Genomic DNA, 18,888 nt, shown 5'->3' with positions numbered 1-18,888 from the left:
TTTCACAAACTGGAGTCTGAACATTAGGCCCAGCTGGAGAAGCTGAAGCAAACTTTGTCTCAGTGGGATCCAGGTAAGTCTAGGGAAATTAATAGTCCTCTCCCCTCCCACGCTCAGTCTGAGAGGACTCAGTGGAAGAGAGGACACAATGCCACGCCTAAACCTCTTCAGAGCTTTCCTTGTTTCAGTGTTTTCAGCCTTGTTGCTCTCCCAGAAGGCCAATACTGGCAGAACAGGGGGCTCAAACTTGCTAACTTGTGTTAGGTGTTATAGGCCCCTACAGGCCAACCTGACCACATACAATTGGTCTGTAAAGACCAGCACTGGCTTGCCTTCAGCTGCACCTGATGCTCCTAGTCTACATCTTCTCAATGTCCTGGCCCAGCTGAGTCCCTTCTTAGCCTAGTTCAACATGGCAGAGACTTACCACCCAAGGGGGTGGTTATTCCCTTAGGCAAGGCAGAGAGCCCCAAGGACTGTCCTATGAAGAAATGGAGATGTTCTCCAAATGCCCTTGGACTTTGCTAGGACTATGCTCAGCACTTTCCCCAAGGTTGTAGATTTTTAGGTTATTTGAAGCAACAACAACCAAATGAAATCCTGGAGCCCTGTATTTCCTGATTCAGAAGCACATCAGTCAAATAAAACAGGAAGATGGATGGATGGATGTGAGCTGAAGAGAGACATTTATGTCCAGGATATTCCCAGTTATTTGTTCAGTTATAGGATTTTCTTAGGCAGGTGCTGGTGGCTCACACCTGTAATCCTAGCTACTCAGGAGACTAAGCTCCGAGGACCACAGCTCACCACCAGCCAGGGCAGGAAAGCCAGTGAGAGACTCTTCTCTCAAACACCAAAGTCAGAATTGAAGCTATGGCTCAAGTGGTAGAACACTAGCCAAAAAGCTCAAGGACAGCGCCAGGCCCTCAGTTCAAGCCCCAGGAAAGAAAATATTTTCTTCAGTTCAGTGCTGACTACATGCCCACATCCTGGGAATTTGCTGTCTGTGTTAACATGCGATGCACAGTCTCAACAGTCCCAGACATTCCTGAGGATGCTAACAATATTACAACACAGGGCTACTACACAGCAGCATGGCCAGCGTCATGGTGAAGCTTGCATCATCACTTCTTTCCTCAACACTCCTCCAGGAAGTGTCTGGGATTTTAGTTCTCTGAAAGAAATGGTGAAAACACTTCAAATGCAGGGCAGCTGGAACTGCCAACCCAGCCCTTAGTAAATACCTCATAACACTTAGCCACCAGTACCCACCAGGCAGGCAGGCAAGCAGACAAATCTCTCTCCCTTCTTTCTCTCTCCCTCCATGCCTCCCCTCGCCCCCCACCCCCTTCCCAGTAGCAGTATTTTGACATTCATCCTGCTCACATGCTCAATGGTGAACCTGAACTAGTACTAAGCACGACAGTTTTGGCATTCTGTGGCGTGTAGACATTATTAAGCCAAGGGTTGATCTGGAAGGGACACTTGACTTAGCTGGAAACTTCTGTCCAGCCCCGAACACTACTGCAGAGAAGTTTACCTATGCCTGGTGGCAAAGAAGAAGTGAAGTTCTTCTTCCTGAGTGGTGTGAGATGGATGTTTTCTGCCCAGGGAAGACATGGGTGATTGTTGTCATTGGCTGCTTTTCACCATGTCCCCCCAAGTCTGCAATATCAATCCATGCACCCATTTATAGAGGTTTTCTGATAAGTCCCTGAGGGACAAGGGGCGTATGCTATCAAGGTGATTGTCCAGGAAATGCCCTGGGGGCGGGGAGGGCTTCACACATGGTAAGCCTAATTCACCAAACTGCACTGTGGTGGCCACAAGCCAAGGGTAGGGGGATGTAGAACGCATTTGCATCCCTAGCACAACCTACTCAGGCAGATTTGAAGACTAGGCAGACTTCCTCATGAGGTGGTAGGACACAGATTGTGATTAAAGCCTTGTGGCCCATTTCAAATTCCATAATTTCTCCAGAAGACTACTCAGTCAATAATGCAGCTACTCTTTTCCCGCTCCTGGTTCAGGCGTGGAGGCCACTGTAGGTCACTGGGGGTCGGGTCAGTCAAGGGCAGGCTTGTTGAAGGCAAAACATTAGCTGGATTTGAAAGCTGAGGACATGGGTAGACAGAAAAAGGGAAACAAAAGAACACAGGTCTGTTCATTGCTTGCAACAGATGCTCTTAGGAGGTCCTCACAGACAATGGTTGGAGCAGGTGGGAATGGCGCTGCACCCCAACAGACAAGGATGATGCTTGCTGGTGTGGGTTCCAGCGTAAAAGCATCTTATGAAATGGAGGTTTGAGCCATGTGGTTTTTAGCCTCTAACACAGAAGTGGGCCCAGAGAAACTAAAAGATTTTGAGGAGGTCAAGGGAGGGCCAGGGAGACTGGAAGTAAAGACAGAAGTGGGAGGGCAGAATCTGCTCCAGCCTCAGGGATGGGTCAAAACAAGACACATCTTGGGCCAGGTGTGATGGTACACACCTGCAATCCTAGCTACTTGGGAGATGGAAGTAGCAGAATCAAAGTCCCAAGCTGACCTATGCATAAGTCTCGGACCCTAGCTGAAAAATCTAAAAAGCCAGAAGAGCCAAGTGCCAATTCTCACTACTCAAGAAGATGACATTTGAGGATCATGGCTCAAAGTCAGTCTGGCAGGAAACTCTGGGACAGTCACATCTCCAATTAATTACCAAAATAGCCAGAAGGGAAGCAGTGGTTCAAGTTGTAGAGCTCTGGACTTGAGCAAAACAGCTTGGGAGAATGCCTAGGCCTGAGTTCAAACCCCAGAACCAGTGCACGCACACACGCATACTCACATGCACACACATGGAAAAGGACTGGGGTTGTGGCTCATCCTTAGCAAACACAAGGCCCTGAGTTCAAATCCCAGTACTACAGTAAGTGTGTGTATGTGTGTGTGTGTATGAGAGAGAGAGAGAGAGAGAGAGAGAGAGAGAGAGAGAGAGAGAGAGAGAGAGAGTGTGTGTGTGTGTGAGAGAGAGAGAGAGAGAGAGAAGAGAACAAGAGAGCATGGGCAAGGCACCCACCCTGGGAGCCTGCACAGGGAACACCTGAAGTCTCTTGATGCCTTTTCCCTCTTCTCAAGATCAAAGGGAGGTGAGAAAAAAGTATCTTGAAGAGTAAATTGCTGCTCTGTTACAGCCCTGGGCTCTGGGTGCTAAGGGAGGCTGAAATTTTCTAAGGTCATACCAAGACTTTCTTCCATTCAGGCAGAGTTCCAACTCATACAGAAAACACCAGACACAGTTGTTTCATTCTTATGTTATGAATATTTATTTTTCTTCTTAAAAATGTACAAAAAATAAAATAACTGTATTTATAGTTTATAGATTCCCCTCTCCCATTTACAAAACTATTAAGTTACATTTATGTTTTTTTGTTTATGTGGGAGAATACATATGAATATATATATACACACACACACATATATATATATATATTCAGTCTCCCCTTGCATGTCTTTAAGAAAGGCCATTCTTAGAATTTGGCACAAAGCCTCTATTTCAGTTACAATTTCATGATTCTTAAATACAAAGGTAAAATAAATGTTTCACTCATTTCCTGTTTCCCAAGTTTCTGGGCTAGGAAGCTCCTTAGTCTTTGAGGAACCAATTTGCAGATACCAGACTGTACATTTCTGTTGATTTCAATGTTTAAACATCGGAAAGGTTTAAACAATATGTCATTATAAGAAAAAATAACTTGCTTCACATGTCTGCTGCTGTCTTTTATGGATCATATATTTTCTAAAAGCTTATCATTTATTTGGGTATGATTAACTCGAGGGACAGAGTAGATGAGGCAAGTTTCCTTCTTTTGCTGGAGTGTTTTTGCTTGGGAAATTTTGCTCATAAAGCCCTGCTAACATACACAGTGAAGGACAGACACTTGGAAGTTAGCCACAAAGTGCTCTGAGAAGGCAGAGGGCATCGATTCATGGATTTGACATTCTGTATCATCCTTTGATGGCGTTGATTGGCCTTACATCCTTGGTTCTAGCAATGGTCACCACCCTGACTACTTAGGAACTTAGGACAAAGGCATTTCTGGTTCATCTTCTGACTTAGGGTAAGCTCAGCAAACAGTTTTAAAAAAAATAGCTGGAGTGGTAAGAGTCAGTAGCCTGTGTCAAGCTGCCACACATCTGCCTTTTCCCTGCTCTGGAATTCTGTGACCCAGATTGGTCTACCAACTCTGTTTGAAGCTATAGATAACCCAAGGAGCACAAGCAGTGTGTAGTATGTATATTTCCCACACTGTATTTGTCTGTCTTAGAACAAAACAGAGCCCTGCTAGTACCCAGGATGGTCCCCAGGGGTAAGGGTGCTGAGCCAGGGTATGGCAATTGGAGGAGAGGAGGAAGCAACAGACTGGAGCAGAGCTGAGCCTCAGATGCAACCTTTGGTGCCACGGGGGTGGGGGGTAGAAAGGGTGGGGGGTGGGGGGGACATATCCAGAGGACACACAGAAAGGCGCCCCCTTAGGTGTCTTCAGGGTCCCGTTGGTGTGGCACCTGGTTTCCATTCTGTTCAATTCCTCTGAAGTCTCAAGGCACTAAACCAGACTATAGTGTAGCTCTCTCTCTCTCTCTCTCTCTCTCTCTCTTTCTCTCTCTCTCTCTCTCTCTCTCTCTCAGGGACTGGACCTCAGGGCAGGTGAGATAGCTGGACCTCCATGTAAGACATCAAAGTGCTTTACGAACAAACGTGGACCTGAATACATGGATTCTTTCCTAGATCCTGGCCTTGGAGTAGGAGGTGCCTGGCTACCACAAGTGCTTCAGCCCTTAGGGGCAACACCCACCCTACATCACCTTCCTGCCCCCTCAAAGGGAACAGCAGCCCAACATGTTGCCTTCTTTGTGACAGTTCAGGGCAGTTTTTCTCCTCGTCTCCCAGGGCTTGTAGCAGCAGGACAAGGCCTTCTCTCTCCCAGCCTGCAGCCTGCTTCTTTACTTTTCTTTTTGTGCCAGTACTAGAGCTTGAACTTAGTGCCTCTTGCTCTCATTTGGCTTTTTTTGCTTATGGCTGGTGCTCTACCATGCGAGCCACACCTCTACTTTTGGCTTTTTGCTGGTTCACTGGAGATAAGAGTCTCTCAGATTTGTGTGTCCAGGTTGGCTTTGAACCATGATCCTCAGATCTCAGCCTCCTGGGTAGCTAGGTTTACAGGTGTGATCACCAGCTCCTGGCCCCAGCCTGCTTCTTGAGGCTGGTTTCAGAAAAGCAGGGGCTCACAGGGCTTTCTCACTCTCCCTCTAACTGCAGAAAGCAGGGGTTCAGGTGGCTGAGTCCTCCCTTTCCAGTCTCCAGGCACAAGAGGAAGCCTGGCCTGCCGCTCAGAGCTGAGCTCCTGGGGAGGCACTCAGCGCTGCCGATGGGCTTTCAAAGGATCCACTTGAGATGAAGGATGTGCTTGTAAACTGTGAGGCCCTCCAGTGTCCAGGACTCTCACCACGGCTAAGCAGTTCCCAGCAGAGCCCCATCCCCAGAGCCCCAGGGCAAAGCCCCTACAATCTTTCCAGAGAGTTCATGCATTGCCTTTACCAAAGCTGCAGAATCAGCTTGAAGGAACAGTCCAACGAGGCATCATATCATGAGACAAATGCAGCGATCTGCCCGAGGCATCCTATTCTCTGGGGACAAGCGACCAGGCCTCAGATACACCCAAGGGAGAATGTATCACGGCACCACCATAGTCACTTGAGACTCCAAGGCCATTTCTCTAGCCTGGGACCAGAATAGGTGCAGCAAAAACAGCTCTAAGTCTTCATGTCTGTGCCTCCCCTTGGCCCGTGGCAGCAAACCTGCCCACATGCCACAGGCAAAATATATTATTGCAATATTATAAACACTATGTACATGATCGCCAGGCACACATTCTGTGTTCTTGACTGACTCCATGGTAGCTGAATGTCTTCATTTACAAGGCCTGGTGGCCACTTGCTGGAGGTATTTAGCAAAATGACCTTCGTCAGAACAATCTGAAGGGTTTTGACCAGTTTCAACGTTGTCCACCTCTGTACTCACCTGTGACAGCTGCACAAGAGGCAGCTCCTTCTGTCCATGCACTCACGGACGTGAGCGGGTGAGAAAGAAGTGGCCAATGGTCAGGTTCTTCGAGATGAATGGACTAGTTTGCTTCCCTTTTAAGGGGCGACTCTGGAGGGTCTCCTATGGAGCCAGCAGTGGCCTTCAGAGTTCTGATGGGCAATAAATAAGGACCCCACAGGCCCAAAGCAACCTACTGAGAGACGCAGCCTTTGGCTCCATGGAGAAGCAGGTGGAGGGTCAATCAGACTGACAACCAATGGGACCAGAGGCCCTGCCCGCTTTCCAGCAGTCTTGTAACAGCACTTGTAGGATGGGTGAGGTGGGTCTCTGAGTTCTGGGGTAATGGGGATCCCCATCTCTCCCAGGGAAGAATGTATTCAGAACTCCTGCCAGCGAATGCCAATCCCAGGGCTCAGATCTCCATAAGTGTGATCTTGAAGCCTTCCACCATGCTCTCCATGTTGAGGATGAAGGTGTCCTCATTGGAGTAGTGCTCAATGATGTTGTCGTCCATGTTCACCAAGATGCTGCCACGGGAGGGACAGAGCAGGGTGGGGTGGAGAGAGGAAGAAACACTGTGAACAGTGGGCTCACTGCAAGGGCGGGCTTCAGGCTGGGGTACTTGGTGTCCCCCTCCCCAAGTAGGGGCTAGGAGGGGGAGAAAGAAAACAAGACAGAGAAAGGTTCTCATTCTATCTCCTTTGCCCCAAAACCTGTTGGCACAATGCCTGTAATCCTAGCTACTCATGAGCCTGAGATCTGAGATCAGTGTTTTGAAGCCAGTCCAGGCAAGGAAGTCCATGAAACTCGTATCTCCAAGAACTTAAGCAAAAGAGCTAAGGGATAGGGAGCTCTGGCCCATATTCAAGCCCCAGGCCCAGTCCCAATCAATCAATAAACAAATGAAATAAGGTTTCTGTTTCATGACTCCTTTTTTTTTTTTTTTTTTGTCAGTCATGGGGCTTGAACTCTGGGCCTGGGCCCTATCCCTCAGCTCTTCAGCTCAAGGCTAGCACTTTACCACTTGAGCCACAGTGCCACTTCCAGTTTTTTGGTGGTTAATTGGAGATCAGAGTCTCACAGACTTTCCTGTCCGGGCTGGCTTTGAACTGCGATCCTCAGATCTCAGCTTCCTGAATAGCTAGGATTACAAGCATGAGCCACTGGCACCCGGCCTCATGACTTCTTATTATATAGAATTTCTGAAATCATTCAACCTGATCCTCTTGCTTTATAGATTAGTAAACTGGGGCTCAGAGAAATGAGCACAATTAGCTGCTGACAGAGCCAAAACCAAGATAGTTAGGGCCCCTAACTCTTTTCATGAAGCCATATTGCACTGCCCTTAGTAGGAAGAAGAAAATAAACAAGGATTGCAGCTACCCCTTTTGAACACATAATCCAGGGCCACGCTTCAGAGGCCTTGCATTTAATGTCACAGCAATCTTGGAGGTAGATCTTATCAGCATCACTTTGCAAATGAGAAAACAGTCATTTCTCACACAAACAATTGTCTCTTCGAGTTCACCCAGCTAGTGCATGGCTGAGCTAGTCTTGGAAACTTACTTTGCCTCACTCTGAAGCTATCTTGGGTGGACTTAGTTTTAAGAAAACCAACAAATTCTGTCTGTGACTCAGAAGTCCCCAGCTTATCTCAATCTTGGAAGGCAGATAGATCCTCGATTGAAAAAGAATAACTATCAAACTGCCCTGCTTTAGAGGGTTGTTATTTGGATAAAAGCCTTTAGCACTGGGATTGACAGACTCAAGGGCAGTATTATCATCAGCAATGGGTTCATCAGCATTGAGAATTTCTAGTCACCAGCAGGAATTTGAGACATTACTCCAACACACCTGCTCCAGTGTGACCTTGGAAAGACTTGTAGTATGCATTTTGGTAAGCTTGCCACCAAGAGCTTTCCATCAACCAGTCAGCACACTCAGAAACAGAGAACCCCCAATAATGCTCTACCACTTGAGCCATGGCGCCACTTCTGGTTTTCTGGTGGTTAATTGGAGATAAGAGTCTCATGGACTTTCCCGCCCAGGCTGGCTTTGAACCATGATCCTCAGATCTCAGCTTCCTGAGTAACTAGGATTACAGGCGTGAGCCACTTGTACCCAGCTCCACAGACATTTTTTTTTAAATCTTACTTCTGCCACCCAGAAACCAACACTGTGAGCCACATGAGGTTTCCTTCATTATAAACTTCACTCATTGCAGAGGGTGACCTTGCTATTCTCCCCAGTGTCCCCAAGACCCTGAGGCCCTTCTAGTCTACCTGTTCATCTTGCCATTGGACATCACTGCGATCTCCTCTGTCTCCCTCTCTCCTCCCTGCCTTCTCCCATTATAGACCTTCACAGTGCACAGCATTTGCTGCTCTGCAAATGAAAGATGAAACATCTTTCCTAAAGATGAACAACAGAGGTTAAAAAAGGACAGGTATTGTTTAAGAAAAAAAAAATCACATACATCGTGTAAGCTTGTCTGATTTCTTACCCTTTTTTGCTTTTCTTGTAAAGTTTTGCTATCTTCTCCACAGGCAGCCCATACTTCTCAGATATCTGTAACACCAATAACAAGAAGGTGTGAGAATCAGAGCCCAAGTGGAGACCAGGGAGGATGTCCCAACTTCGCTCTCTTGCACATTTTTCTGGACACAGCATGATCTTCACTCACAGTCAGATTCCCTGAATGCCTATTTATGAGGTTCCCTCCCACACACGCCTTTGGATAGACCTTAAATCTAGCTCTTGGCTAACTGCAAAACTAAAAGCCAAAAGACAGTGGGACAAGCACCTACAGACTCCAAGAGGGGGAAATAAAATGACTTCACCACATGAATCATATCTCCCACCTGGAAATCTCTCACTTCTCAAGAAGAAACAATTATCTCTCAGTTCAGAAAAATAGACAGACAAAAATAATTCTCTCCAGATAGAAATGCATCACAAAGAGAATTGCAATTAGACAAAGGGAGGAAAACAAGCAACCAGTTTTGAGCCATAACCTTCAGAGCATATATGTTTACTTGATCTGGAAATACAAATTCTAAATCAGATTCTTGTAGTAAGGACATATGCAAAGGAAAAATCTTTTTTTTTTTTCTTAATAAAAATATATTAAGCCAGTTGCCGGTGGCTCATGCCTATAATCCTAGCTACTCAGGAGGCTGAGATCTGAGGATTGAGGTTTGAAGACAGCCAGCCAGGAAGGTCTGAGAGACTTATTTCCAATACACTACCAAGAAGCAGAAATGGGGCTGTGGCTTAAATGATAGACCACTATCCTTGAGGAAAAAAAAAAAAAAAAAAGCTCAAGGACAATGCCCAGAACTGAGTTCAAGCCCTAGGATGGCATCCAAAAAGAAAAAAAAGTATATTAAACTATGTTATCTGTCAAAATATAGAAGTTGGGCTGGGAAGGTGGCTCAGTGGTAGAGCGCTTGCCTTGCATGCATGAGGCCCTGAGTTCCATTCCCCAGCACCACATAAGCAAAAAAAAAAAGAAAAAAGCCGGAAGTGGCGCTCTGGCTAAAGTGGTAGAGCGCTAGCCTTGAGCTGAAGAGCTGAGGGACAGTGCCCAGGCCCAGAGTTCAGGCCCCAGGACCAGACCCCCCAAAAATTAAAAAATATATATATACACACACAGAAGTTGAAGTTTGTGGAGACAAAGAGTAGGCACCTCAACTCATCACAGGTGAGTGGGAAAGGAGAGAGGAAGCACTGGGATAATTTTCCACAGTCCCTTAGCCACTGACTGACAGAGACAGGGTTTAAAAGGAAAACACCTGCAAGTCTGGCTTCAGGTTTTGCACTCTTAGGGAAACTGAACATATGTTGAGACAGTTTAAGAGTGAGATTTATGAACCTCATCCAGTTCATCAGAGCTACTGGCAAAGCTGAAACAGATGCCTGCAGGAGGCGGAGTCCTGCGCTCAATTTAGTTCTCAAAGGTAAAGTCATCTGCTGATTCGCCATGTTGACAGGGCATTCTCTGCCTCCATAAAAGGCGAGGAGCCAGGCTGGGTCACAGTCAGACCCTGCTAACAAGTAGGACACAGAATTCATGTGGAGGAAGCCAGACATCTGTCAGAGGCTTACAGAGGATTCCTCCTGCCAGACAGAGATTACTTCTGCCCAGGGCTGACTGTGATCACCCAGGCAGGTTCTCTTCTATACATGGAAAATGTGTCTCTAGGGGCAATTAGGAGTGCTTTGATTCCTACCCCCCACCCCCCATGTTTTTCTTTTCCTTTGGGTAGTGACTGGGATTTGAACTCAGGTACTCATAGTTTTTAATCCTTTTTATAACTTTCCTATCATCCTCCTGCATTATTCTTGCTTCAGAAGTGATGCTGCTGGCTGGGTAACTTGCCCAGTGTCATACCACTCACAAGTGACAGAAGTCAGAGTTGAACTCAGCGAGTAGATGCATTATACACTTCTTGCCTGAATGTTTATCATTACTCGATCCTTTCCCTCCTTGGTTTTTGTGTGACATAAGACTCCTTATTCTCCTTACAATATTTTCACATACAGACAGAACATATTCCTAGCCAGACTTAAGTAAGAGAAGGCTGAAGTTGGCTCCATCACTTGGTGAAGTAGTCAGACCTTGGAGAACACCCCACTTGGCCTCAGGTTCCTTATCTGTGGTAGCGATGCTGTTTACTTGCTGAGTGGATAGGGGTATTGTAAGGGTCCAGTGAGGCAGGGCATGTCAAGATCACACACCCAATGCACACATACTCCAGATGCTGGCTGAGGTCAAGCAATAGTGTGCTCAAGGTATAAACAGCAGGCGACAGACACAAAGCCTCTAACTTAATGGATTTCAAAATCTATGGAGGATGAAAGAAAACAATGAATATCTACTAAGAATCAAATATGTTGGCAGGGAGTAAAATAAAAGAGTACTAAGTGGAGAATGATGGAGATACTATTTAGGTGGGTGGTCTGGAAGGTCATCAGATAAAGTAACATATGATCAGAGACTTGACGGGAGTAAACTGTTCCCTCTTGGCAGAGGGGATAGCACATGCAAGGAGCCTGTGGCAAATTGGTCAGAACCCCTGATTTGTAAGATTGCTAGGTATAATCACTCAGAAATGCTTTAAAAAGAAAAGAAAATTTTAAAAAGACTTCATGTCATCACCATTACTACCACCATTACTGTCATCAAATCTTTTGCCTTTAAATTTAAAACTTAATTGGAAGAATAAAGAAACAAAAGTGGGCTATAGTTATCAGTGTTGTGTGGACGACAAAGCTGAGAAGAAAAATATCTATTTTCTCAAACGACTATTCAGTTACATCTGACTTTTGGGGAGAGAACTTTTGTTCCTTTTTCTATCTGGGTGTCTAGATCCTTCTGGATAGTCTAGATCTTTTCTGCCAGATGAATTAAATGTGTGAGAGGTTCAAGAATCATCTGAGATGGGTGCTGCTGGCTCACACCTGGAATCCTAGCAACTCAGGGGTCTGAGATCTAAGGATTGTGGTTCAAAGTCCATGAGACTCTTATCTTCACTTAACCACCAGAAAAATGGAAACAGTGCTGTGGCTCAAAGTGGTAGAGTGCTAGCCTTGAGCAAAAGAGCTCTGAGAGAGTACTCAGACCCTGAGTTCAAACCCCACGACTGACACCCTCCCCCCACAAAAAAGAAAAATCATCTGTCCTACAGAAATTGGGAAAGTGACCCAGTTCGGTTCTTCTTTGTTGTGGTTAAGTATTCAGGATGCTAAGAGATCAAAGCTGGTACAAATAAGACTATATTTTTCAAGGTAGACCTTTTCCTAGAGACAGGAATCCGGATTTACATGCTAGAGGGCACAGTCCTGCATTACATCAGGAGTTCCCTAAACCACTCTTCTCTTTATTGTCTGCTACCCACTTTGCTTATGTAGGTACCAGGATCTTGACCCTCACAAAGAGATTACTAAGACAAATTCAAAACAATTATCTCAAGCAAAAGTATCGTGTTTGCTGAGTGTAAAAGCACTTCAATTTCTAGATAACAGAGCTCTTCTCCTGGGCTTATGGTTGTGGGAAATCTGCTGTGGGTACTGTCACCACCTACAACCTGTTCCCAAACCTGCCTGCTGGGGCACTTTCTCACTGAAACACTAATCCGTGCTAGTCTGTCTCTAGATGACAAATCCACACTTCACCAACTGTCAGTACTATTTTTTTTTAAGAACAAAAATCGAAAAGTTTCAATATGGCTTTTTATACTCCACTATGAATTTCCTTCTATATCTAAGCAATGCCTGGCTGAGGACAGGGCCTCTGGAATCCAACAGGAGAAAACAGAGCAGCCCATGCTCCCCATAACAGAAGCAGCACCATCATCACAAAGGTCATTGCCATCATCTGAAACCTAAAAGCTATGAGGTCATTTTGCCACGGAAGACTCTGTTTTAAGGGTAAGAAGTTGAGGCCAACCAACCTTCAATAACTCATATAAAAAGGAAGCAGGAGAATGTAAATATTGACATAAAGCAGGTGTTCCCACTTCTGAAATAATTGCAGGACACACATAAATGGACTTTACCCAAGATATACTTTGACCTTTGGAACTGGAGGTCAGCTGGTCCAGGAAGACTGTGTCCTTCCTCAAAGATACAGCAGTTGGCCTTCCCAAACCACCCAAGAAGGAGAAAAGTGCCCTAAACTCCAGAAGTTAAGAAAATTAGCATACAGAGTCACTCCTGGGTTTAAAACTATGATTACAGGGATTGGACCTCATGAATACAATGAGAGGGTTTATTACTGTTGTAAGTGAATGTGCGCTTGGAATTTTACCCGAGAATGAGTCCCAGTTTCTAGCCAAAGCACACAGCAGGCAGTGACCTCACAAACTCTAGTGTTCTTCAACTCAACCCAGGGAACTTATTGCCAATGCTATTCCTGGGCCCACCCCTAGAAAATCTGATTCTGAAGGTCATGGCAGGGGTCTTGGGATGGCATCTTTGAAACATAACTCAGGGACTCTGATAGATCCACTTAGAGAAGTAGAACTTGAGGCCCACAGGAAGGAGGCAGCCTGTGTTTGTGTTTATAGGAAGCAATTTTTGACTAGTGACAGGCTCAAACGATGGTTTGAGGTCAAGTACAATAACACTTGCTCAAAAGTTATGGTCGTGTTTTGTTTTCTTACTTTCTGATCATTCTTTGCTTTGCTTTTTTCTAGGTCCGAGACTGGAACTTGAACTTAGTCCTGACAGCCACTTTCCCTCTTCGGCTAAAGCTCTACTGACTGAGCCACACCTCCAACTCCCTGACCATTCTTTCCATGTAAGTAGCTTTTAGTTGTTAAAACATAAACTTCATGCGTGATGATCTTTTGAAATTAAGAGTTAAAACAAAAATATGGGAGGCCAAGGACACTTTCTTGTTTTGAGGCCATTATTTTCTGCTAGGCCTTGGGGCCACAAGGCATATAAATTCATTTTTTGAGAACAGCTCTCTGACCCTGAGTTTCAGAGGTGGCCATGGTCTCTTCATACAACTTCCAGGGTTTCTGAGCAAAGACCAGCACCATGTCCAAAGCTCCCTGCTTCCTCTGACATTTTGACTGAGTAGACTATTACACAATGGAACTGTGACCTAAGATAACATTCATCTTTGGGATATTGAGGAACTGAGTGTTTGAGATATCTAGATGCGGAGGAGCTGGAAGATGCTCTCATACTGTGTATTGTCTGGCACTGTTTCCTACTCAAGGTAAAATGGTTCCATTACCACATTTAATCTATGCCAGGGACACAGTATGTGCCAGGGCCTGGGAAGTCTCATTTCTATATTGTCTCTTTCAGTCTTCACAATAACCAAGGGAAAGCCTATGTTCTTAAGGTTCTTAACACATTCCAACAAGTAAGAAGCACAGTCAAAATTTGAACACAGGTTTTCTGAAACCAAAGCTTGTATACTGACCGCTAAGCTATATGCCTCCATGGGTTTATTTCATACAAATACATCTATGATCAACATACAGGTACATTTACTAACACACACATGTAGACAATCAGCTTTCTGTACCCACATGCTCTGCAGCCACAGATTCAACCAACTACAGATCAAAAATGTATAAATATATTTAAAGTTATGTGTGTTCTGAACATGTATAGACATTTTTCTTGCCATTATTTCCTAAATAACGCAGTACAACAACTCTGAGCATTTAAATTATGTTATCTCTTATAGATTGGGTAGAGATGCTTTAAAGTATTTGGGAGGACATGCAAAGGTTCATTGTAAATATTATACCATTTTATCTAACTGACTTCGGCATCCAGGAAGCTTAGTATTATAGAACCAACCTTGGATATTGAGAGAGGACTACATAATTGTATCATGTTATATATGTTTATTTTATATAAGCTCATTTGCTTGTCTTCTGACAATTTTATGGACATTTAGAACTTTTTGGTTCACTTGAAGAGATGCAGATCCTACTTCCTGCATTCATTTTCGGGTTTATTTTTCCTTTGCAGGGAGCAGAACTCCATCCCAATGAAAAGAACTATAGAACAGAAGAAAAATTTCCAAGCCCAATAAGCCAAAAAAGTGGAAAAACCCAACATCCATCAGTTACAGAAGTGAAAATAAAAGATGGTAAATCCACACAGTGAAATGTAATTCATCCATGATAAAGAATGATGTGTTGGTCTATACTACAACATGAATGATCATTAAAAAAAAAAAATGAGAGATGTAGGGAAGGCAGGCAGAGAGGAAGACACGAAGAAAAAAAAGAAAGAGGAAAAGTATGAACTGCACAGATTAAATAGCAAGACAGTTTTACCAAGTTCCCTTCTTAAGATGCTGCTAAACCCTGGGCCAAGAGATCAGCATCTCCACAGACCTCAGCTTTTCCTTTCTCTCTAGGAAGCTCATTCTGACACCACCTCCATGGCTGCACTAGAGTAAATGGGTTTTGCTAAAGAGGACGTGGCTGGAGGCTAACAGGGCTTGTGTCTTACCGCTTCCATCAGTCCTTTCACCGTGGGAGACTTCAGCATCAAAGCATCAAACACGTCGTCCGTCTCCTTCCTCACATACAAAAGCACTGAAAGAGAACAAGGTAAGTCATGTGACACAGGCCCAGAATCTGCTTCTTGTTACACAGGTGGCTCAGGCTGACATCACTGATGAGCTTGGACCCCTGTGAGGTCTAGGTCACACTCTATAAGAGTACCTGAGTCATCCACATAGAGCTCCCATGACTGGGGACTCTTAAGGATTTGACAAGTAAACTAACAATGGGGAAACACCACAGGATGTAAGATGCCTTGACACCCAGGTTCACATGGGAGTTTCTCACGGTGAGTACATCATCTCCCGATGACTTTCCTTTCCTGTTTATTTATTTGGCTGCAAAGGCCAAAGAATCCATAACAATGGCTTTGTTAATCATTCTGATCAGTCTCTTGAAGAATTTCCGACAATAAATATTGCTGATGACTTACTAGGACCCTAGGCCTTGTGAACCAGGAGCTGGGGTTTAGTAGACAGGGGCCAGTAAGTCCTGGCCTCTAGCCTTAAGGGAATGTGTGGTCCACTTCAAGAGGCAGGGAGACTTCAAATAACCTAGATGAAGCTATGAGTTACAAAGGAAAACAGCCTGATCTTGCCAGCGTGAGGGGGAGGGAAGATCCAGGTAGATGGCCTTAAGGAGAGATCTGAGTTAGGAAGATGGCAGGGGCACCAATGCCCCAGTGAGAGTGGAAATGGTGGAGATTCTGGGCAGATGGCCAGCAGGGGAACAGGTACAGGAGGGAAATGTGACACTGGCAGGGGAGTGGAAGAAGCAGCTTAGCCCAGATCTCCAGAGGCCAGGTTGGAGCCCAGCTCAGTCCTTGCTACTATTCTAGTCATTTCACCTGTCCCAGCCTGGGTCTTCTGTATGCCACGGGGACTATTGCATAGGGTGACGTTAGTGTTCAGTAACACATGGCTTACATGGCTGCTTAGTACAGGCCTGGCATACAACAAACACTTGTCCTCAACTACAGAAGTTGTCAGGAAGCATTTGTGGTCTTAGTGCCTCCACAAGGTGGAAGACAACTCTTCTAGTTATTTCTCTGCAAAATGACATTCTAAATCTGAGCATGTATAGAGTAAGAGATGGTAGGGACTCCAGGAATCCCTAGAGGTGTGCAAATGGAGCCCAGAGATATCTCCCTGCCAGCCACCACTGCCCAGATCATAGCTGTTGGCTGCTGCTCCAAGGAAGGGAAGGAGAGAAAGGAAAGGAGGGAGAGGGAGGGAGGGAGGGAGAGAGGGAGGGAGGGAGGGAGGGAGGGAGGGAGGGAGGGAGGGAGGGAGAAAGAGATAGGGGAAAGGGGAAGGAGAAGGGCAGAGAGAAGGAGAGGGAAGGGAAAGGAGACAGACTTAAGTACTGCAGTTTCTTCTCTTTATCGAATATAAAAATTAAGTACCTGTTAAATAAGTAGACTGGATATGTCTCCATAGATTTCTAAATTTAGTCCTTTAGAAGGAATATTTTATAGCCTCCATTTCAGCTAAAATGAGTTCATAACCTACAGGTTATTATAAGAGGACTTGTGGAAAAATAATTAGGAGATAGGATCCCAATTACATCTAGATAAAGGAAATTAAATCCAAGGGGAAAAATTGGCTGTTACAGATGAAAATTCTATACTTTCTCCCCAAAGCGCTCAAGAGAGAGAAGGGAAAAAGCAATTTCCATCAGGCTAGCCCTAGGAAACCTCAAAGCACATTCTATTAAAGTGAGCCTGGTTACCATCTATTTATAATATCTGCTTTCCAAATCAATGTCTTTGCCACATTTGCTTGTGGCATGGCTGGGAAGTGCTGAAGGTGCCCTGCTGCTCTGGGGTGGGTGGGAAGGAACACCAGGCGGGCAGTACCATGCTCCCCTGCGGTCTGTTGAGAGCCACACTTGGGTAGGCATGCTGGGCTCACAGCTCACTCTCAGGGGATTGCCCAGGGGGCTGGCTTTCATTAACTCTGCATCTGTGGCAAAGTAACAGTTGAAATCACTCTGCCAAGGTAGTAAAGACAATCATCACACAGCCCAAACATACAGCCAAAGACAGAGAGCTGCACAGCTAGCCCCAAGTGACCCTGACAGAGGCTGTAAAGGCCAAACACTCAGTAATGATGGCTTTGGTGATCACTGTGATTGGTCTCTTGAAGAACTTCTGAAAGATGCATGGTAGGAACTGTCATTGACTCAGATCGTCAAATGTAGCTCTAAGTAGGAGCACTAAGCCAGGAGTAGGTTAACTCCTCTGTCCTTTTCCACAAAGAAGCTACTATCTTTGGAAGGAAAGTCACTCCTAGGAGACGTGTCCTTGCTGCTGGTGGGTTACTGCACTGTCCTGTGTCACTGGGACTTAGTTGTTTCAAAGGACACAGCTTTACTTTTAATCATATAATACCATTTCTAGTGGCAGTTTTTGTGCTGGCTTCACAATCTCTGAAATCTCGGGTACTAAATGTGGAGGTAAGCTACAATTATGCATGTCTGTGTCATTCTTAATTTCTGGGTGACTGTGCCCTAATTCTAAAAGTATAGGGTAGAAAGGCATCCAGGAATGGAGATCAGACGTGCTTGACTATTTGATGATGAGCTGTGAGAGACTTTTACAGACTTAAATCTTGCTAATATTCATGCATTTGGGCTCTTTCTACTCTGAAAAAACAATCACTCATATGCAACTAGGATCGTGTAACTTACCAGATACAGATCTAATGTTAAAGTTAACAGCTCTAACTGTGAGCAGGCTGGAGTGAAGTATCTTTTGTGTGTAACTCATCAGTCCTCTCTAAAACTCTTGGTGGGGGGCACTTTGTCGCCCACACTTTATAGTTTAGAACTGTGAAGAGTGACAGGATGAAGGTCCTGTTCAAGGTCATACAACAAACTCCAGCAGCCTAAGGCAGGGTACAGGAGAGGTCCCTGACAATAATGAAAATCCCATTATAACAAATAGAAAAAAAAAAAAAAAAAGAAATTTCTCAGTAAGAAAAAAATTCATGTTTATTTAACATTGAGTCTTATTTGAGTCATTACAAGTCCAGTACAGGGTAAGTCACTGCAACAGGGTGCCAGGGAAATGTCCCGTGAGGGACAACTAGGGATAGTACGGAGAGACTGGGTAAGACATGGTGCTCTCAGCCTTCCTTCTTGCCCTCTAGGGGAAATAGAGTGAGATCCTTGACTAAGTACCAGGCACCTATGGCTCATGCCTATATTCTGAGCTATTCAGGAAGCTAAGTTTTGAAGCCAGTCAAGCAAGAAAGTCTATGACACTCTTTTCTCCAATTCATCCAAAAGCTACAAGCGGAAGTGTGGCTCAAGTGGTAGAACATCAGCCTTGAGGGAAAAAGACAGAGCCCATGCCCTGAGTTCAAACTTTAGTATTAACACAATAAATAAATAAGCTAGGTTCCGGTGGCTCATACCTGTAATCTTAGCTACTAAGGAGGCTGAGATCAGTGGATCATGGTTCTATACCAGCTTAAGCAGAAAAATCCATGAGACTCATCTCCAATTAACCTCAGAAAACCTGGAAGTGGTGCTGTGGCTCAAGTGGTAGAGTGCTGGCCTTGAGCAAAAAGAGCTCAGGGACAGTGCTCAGGCCCAGAGTTCAAGCCCCAGACTGATAAAAAAAAACAAAAACACAATAATAAGAGGACGAGGAGAAGGAGGAGGAGGAAGAAAATAAATCCTTAAATGAGTAAGTTGTGATGTCACAGGAAACAGCGGCTCGTTTATTTGTGTAAGATTGTTTCCATCTATTAAATA

At 44.9% G+C, this 18,888-nt stretch overlaps 1 protein-coding gene across 1 annotated transcript in view; it reads right to left on the bottom strand.

Annotated features, from left to right (window-relative positions):
• Positions 1 to 3,281: 3,281 nt before the first annotated feature.
• The window catches only part of Grhl2 (grainyhead like transcription factor 2), a 133,090-nt gene continuing 117,483 nt past the window's right edge, over positions 3,282 to 18,888 (bottom strand). Inside the window, exons 14-16 of the mRNA XM_069991154.1 lie at positions 15,074 to 15,159; positions 8,586 to 8,650; positions 3,282 to 6,609 (exon numbers count right to left, since the gene is read on the bottom strand). Coding sequence (XP_069847255.1) covers positions 6,495 to 6,609; positions 8,586 to 8,650; positions 15,074 to 15,159 — 266 coding nt within the window. The 3' untranslated portion in view covers positions 3,282 to 6,494. The remainder of the gene's footprint in view (positions 6,610 to 8,585; positions 8,651 to 15,073; positions 15,160 to 18,888) is intronic.

The sequence above is a fragment of the Dipodomys merriami genome, unplaced genomic scaffold (assembly GCF_024711535.1).
Source record: "Dipodomys merriami isolate MVZ:Mamm:240054 unplaced genomic scaffold, mDipMer1.0.p SCAF_4, whole genome shotgun sequence".
In the NCBI taxonomy this organism is placed as follows: Eukaryota; Metazoa; Chordata; class Mammalia; order Rodentia; family Heteromyidae; genus Dipodomys; species Dipodomys merriami.
This window is presented reverse-complemented; position numbering and strand designations above follow the sequence as displayed.